Genomic DNA, 5,469 nt, shown 5'->3' with positions numbered 1-5,469 from the left:
TAAGACTTGGTTCTTTGACACTCCTGAACTGGCGAGAGACTGGCTAGATGGATGGAGACCGACGACCCAGCTCCGCAGATCAAACAGGGCAAAAAAGGACAAAAATACGGGACTTCCTGAGGGCTCACAAACATCATACAGAACGGAAGAGGTACTCTCACAGGACGGAGATGCGGTGGTCGATGACGCCAATAAGGAACACTAACCTCCTGGGAGACGACTAATGACTTGATCTTTAATTTTGCGATCTGCCTTAAAGGTCGGCTGCAGGACACTGGGCTGAGGGCTTCCGAGGAGAGTAAGAGGGGCCGCCGGCTCCGGAGAATCTTCACCCCCCCGAGCAAGTATGTGGTGTGGGGAATGGGTCAAGCACTCTGCTAAGTTGTGGGGGCGGGCGGTTCTATGTCCGTATAGCAGGGGGGCAGGGAGGTGGAGTGTTCAGGGTAAAGGTTTTTTTTTTGTGGTTTGTTTTGTTTGACTCATGGGAATAACACACAGCATTACGAATTGAACGCACAGATGGATGTACACCGTACACTATGGCAAATAGACACTGAGAAGATCATGTTAGTCCTTCCAGATATTCAATGGCACGCAACATACAATCAGACACACTAAATGAGAGCGCTCGCTCGGGCCGGTAACTCCACTACAGTTGATGTCCTGGAATGTGAGGGGACTGGGGGACAAGATAAAGAGGGGGTTGGTCCTGCAGGGTATTAAAAGACTAAGGGCCCGATGTAGGTAGGGCTTTACCGATCGGTATCGGCCGAAAATACCGATTTTTGGCCCTTACCGATCGGTAAACAGCCATCGAGATGTAGGGAACCAAAAACAGAACGAATCGGATAGAAAACCGAATCGGAATGTGTACCGAACGTGAAAGGATCCGATACGTACATACCGAAAATCGGATATGTAACGAATCGGAAAAACACCGATTCGGTGACAAAGACCGAATCGGTCCATGTACCGAATCGTTAGTGACACCGAATCGGAAAATCACCGATTCGGTCCCACTACCGATTCGTTAGTGACACCGAATCGGGAATTCACCGATTCGGTCCCACTACCGATTCGTTAGTGACACCGAATCGGGAAATCACCGATTCGGTCCATGTACCGATTCGGTAGAAATACCGATTCGGACATGAACCGAATCGGAAAACATGCCGATTCGTATGAATCTCCGATCGGGAAATTCCCCGATTCCAACAGTTGGGGAGATGTAGGGAGGCACAGAAACACCGAAATCGGCTCAAAATCGGTAGAATTCACTCGGTATTTACCATGGATTGCAATCAGGTGGTAACCAACTCCAACCCATATAAACAGTCCCAAAATGCATTGCAACTTGCAGGATGGCAGCTTTCTATGTCATTGCGAGGCGGCTACGGCTACAGCAGGAAGGACAGAGGGAATGGCTAAGAAATGAACAGGTCTACAGACAGAGGATAACCCTGTTCATGCTCACTGAGGCTGAGATCCTACAGAGATACAGGCTGGACTCTGACACCATACTTGAGCTCATCAGGGACCTTAAGCCATACTTGGACCACCACACCCCAAGGGCACACGCCATCCCTGCGCACGTCCAGGTGCTATGCAGCCTACACCTGGTAGCGTCTGGCAGCTATCAAAGTGGAGTAGCAGCAGCAGGAGGGGTGAGCCAGAGCAGCCTGTCAAGGTTCTTCCACATATTCCTTGACGCCATGATAGACAGGATGGACCAATACATCTCATTCCCTGCAACCCACGCAGAACTGCTACAAACCAAAGCGGACTTCTACCAGATGGCACACTTTCCCCAAGTCATCGGTTGCATAGATGGCACGCATATTCCGATTTGCCCACCAGCGGACACCGAATACATATACCGCAATCGGAAATCGACACACACCATCAACGTGCAGGTGATCTGCAATGCCAAGTGCACCATCACAGACCTGGTAGCAAAATTTCCAGGGAGTACCCATGACTCCTATATATTCCAACAGAGCGGCATATATGCACGGCTGATGGCTGGCGATTTTGGAGAAGGATACCTCCTAGGTGAGCCACATCATCAGACCCCCATAACACATGGTAGGTAGGTGTAATACATGTATGCATGTGTCTAATGTGACCCCTTTCTCTTCCAGGCGACAGTGCATATGCCCTCCGCTCATTCATACTCACCCCCTACCTCAACCCCTCCACACCCAGCCAAAGGAGGTATAACCGGGCCCACATACGCACCAGGAATGTTGTGGAACGGACCTTTGGCATCTGGAAAAGTAGATTCAGATGCCTGCACAAGAGTGGAGGTGCAAGGCAGTATACCCCCATCACCTGCTGCAAGATCATAGCTGTATGTGCAATGTTACACAACCTTGCGGTCAAGAAGGGCACTGAGGTGGAGTTGTCTGACTACGAGGACTATGACGACGACGAAGCTGTGCCACTGACACAGCCAGCTGGGGTGTGTACGCCATGTGATGGCAGATACAGACGTGAGGAGATCACTGAGAACTATTTCTGACTGAGTACAGATGCAAAGACAGCTAAATGTTGCTTGGAAAATAAAAATTTTAATAGTGATGCACCACAGTTACATCACTGAAGTGCATTAAAAAATGGAGTCTGTCAAAACAAATAAAGTCCAGGGTCCTGGTATGATCATCCCCCCTTGCCAGCCTATTTTTTGGCCCGCTTTCCAGACCCACTGGGGTGTCCCCCGGCCCCCTCCGAATGGCCTGCAGCATCAGCGGATCGCCTGGTGCTCCTCCTTGGCTCTGATGCAGCGCTGGCCGGGCTGCTGCGGCTGCTGCTGTCTCCAGCATCACCCAGGTCCAGGGCAGGATTGGAGGCGGCGTTTGAAATTAACATGGCCTCCATGGCCGTGGTGATTCTGGCCATCCCCCTGGTCAGCTCAGCCGTTTGCTGACTCTGCACCGACTCCTGATTTGCGCTTCGGATGCACAGCTGGGCGGTCGCCGATGCAAGGCGGGCCATGGCCCGGTTGAGCACCCGGGCATCCCTCCTGCGCGCAACCTCATGCTCCTCCTGCCTGGCAGAGGAGTGGGTGATGGCAGTGGTCAGCCTGCCCAACCCTGCTGCCACCTCCTTGTTGCTGTCCACAACAGCCTGGAACCCCTTCACCAACTCCCCCATCTGCAGGTTGTGCTGCAGGAGCTGGCGTTGGCAGGCCATGGTGGATCTGGCCTGTTGGCGCTGGATTTTGACCATCTGGCCCTCCAGGCCCAGGAACACACTGCCCTCCCGTGCTGGTGCAGCAGTGGTGGTGGTGGTGGTGGTGGCACGGCGTCTGGCACTGCTGCCTCCGGCCTGCTGAGTGGGCTGGGGTGCCACTGGTGGTGGTGTGGTGCTGGCCGGTCCCGGTGCCCCTGCTCCCAGGACAGGTAGGACGGGTGGCAAGGCCACGGTTGTGGCAGGAGCTGTTGTCGGCGGAATGGTCTGCCTTGTTGGGGAGTTGCATGGTGAAAATTGCAAGGGGGGTGAGCTGGGCAGTACTGGGGAGTGCACTGCCTGGAAATCAATCACCAGGACTCCCTCCATTCCAAGCCCTGTGGTGTCTCCTTCCTCATCCTCATCCTCCTCCTCCTGGCCAGGCTGGCTGGTGCTGGGCCCTGCCACTGCAGTAGTAGATGTCGAGGCTCCCTCTGCTGCCACAGTGGTGCTGCCTGATGGTGCCCCTAGGTACAAAGAAGCATTTGTAAACTGAGTGCCGATGTATTACAGGCAGTACAATTATGGCATTCCACATGTCCTTGCATCTCCTTACACCGTGTCACACTGTTTCCTGTCTTGTGATTCTGCACTGACATATCTGGCTAACTTCTGCTGACTACATGTACCATGATGCTTGTCTCTTGTATGTTGGTGGCAGTACAGTGCTGGTGTTTGCCTATGCATTGTGTCTAATGGGGAGGTGTCTGGTAGGGTGTGTCATGATGCGCATGCTTCTTACCTGTAGCTGTGGCCATCGCAGTGCTGTCCAGGGTCCCGATCCCTACGATGCTCGCCCTCTCGATGGTGCTGGAGACAATTTCCTCCAGCTCGGTGAGGGGTGGCGCCGGGTTCTGGCCTCCTCCGGTGTGTCCAGCCTGCCTCTGGATTTCGGCCAGCTTCCTCTTCGTGAGGCTGCGGAGGTCGTAGAACCTTTTCTTTAGTTCCTCAATGGACCTGGGGGTGACTCCAGCAGCATTGACCTTCTGTGCGATGTCGGTCCACAATCTCCTCTTCGTGCTGTCTGGCACGTTGAGGGACAGCCTGCCAAAGAGCTGGCGGTGCACCCTCACCACCTCCTCAACCAGCACCTGCAGTTCTGTGGTGGTGAATTTGGGCTTCCTCTTTTGGGAGGACTTCTGGCTTCCTGCCTGATCTGCCATTCTGCTGTTGTTCAGTCTGCAACCTCCTTCTCCCACTGCTGCTAACTGTGTGTTGGGCTCAGGCAGGCTTTCCAGTAACTTCTAGAAACTTCTTAATTGTCTGCACCTGCCAGGGTTGCCACTCCCTGTTTGGGTGGGGGAGGGGGAGCCACCTCATTGGCTGAATCGCCTATTGCCGAATCGGCTTTTACCGAATCGGTATTAGCCGAATCGGTAAAATCCGATTCGGTATTATCCGAATCGGTAAAAGCCGAATCGGTTCATGCAATGCATTCCTATGGGCTTTTTCGCCATGGGTCTATGATTGCCGATTCGGTTTTTACCGAATCGGCTTTTACCGATTCGGTATTCGCCGATTCGGAACTATCCGATTCGATGAGAGCCGATTCGGTGTTTTCCGATTCGTTGTTGGCCAAATCGGTAATTTCCGATTCGGAACGAGCTGAATCGGAACGTACCGATTCTCATTACCGATGCCGACCGATTCGGTTTTCATTCGGTATTTTTTTCCTACATATCGTTTTCCGATTTCAGAATACCGATTCGGCCCGCCTCGGTATTTTGAAATCGGAAAATCGCGTTTACCTACATCGGGCCCTATATCCGTATCTGATCCTTCTTCAGGAGACACATCTAGTGGGAACGGCCAGTAAGGCGATGGACAGACGTGGTTATAGCATGATAGTGCACTCAGACTTCACATCGGGTTCTCGTGGAACGGGCATTTAATGAGAAAAGCGTCCCGCTTTATACTACATTCCACTAGAACCGATGAGTATGGTCGTTTTGCGGTAGCAATTGGGCAATGGGAAGGTAAACCACTTAACATTATTTCTGTGTATATTCCTCCAGCATTGCATGCGACTACCCTTCCCGATTTGGGGAAATTACTGTTAGATCTCCCGGAAGGCGACCTTGTAGTGGGAGGGGACTTTAACGCAGTGGCATACCACACACAAGATAGATTCCCGGTCCGAACACACGCACTTGGACCGTCCCGTTTCAATGAATTCCTCGAGGCGCAGGGGCTGCTAGATATTTGGCGGCATCTTAACCCCGAGGGCCAACAGTACACTTA

General features: G+C 52.7%; 1 protein-coding gene across 1 annotated transcript; it reads right to left on the bottom strand.

Annotated features, from left to right (window-relative positions):
- Positions 1-2,616: 2,616 nt before the first annotated feature.
- LOC147747261 (uncharacterized) lies at positions 2,617-4,524 on the bottom strand. The gene is made up of 2 exons (XM_086936206.1): positions 3,971-4,524; positions 2,617-3,695 (listed from the first exon to the last, which is right to left on the bottom strand). The coding sequence occupies exons 1-2, from the start codon at positions 4,389-4,391 to the stop codon at positions 2,677-2,679; spliced, it is 1,440 nt and encodes a 479-aa protein (XP_086792332.1). The 5' UTR covers positions 4,392-4,524; the 3' UTR covers positions 2,617-2,676.
- Between the last annotated feature and the right edge of the window lie 945 nt (positions 4,525-5,469).

This window comes from Lissotriton vulgaris, chromosome 1_1 (assembly GCF_964263255.1).
Source record: "Lissotriton vulgaris chromosome 1_1, aLisVul1.2, whole genome shotgun sequence".
In the NCBI taxonomy this organism is placed as follows: Eukaryota; Metazoa; Chordata; class Amphibia; order Caudata; family Salamandridae; genus Lissotriton; species Lissotriton vulgaris.
Note: the sequence above shows the minus strand (reverse complement) of the source record. Positions and strands in the feature narration are given on the sequence as shown.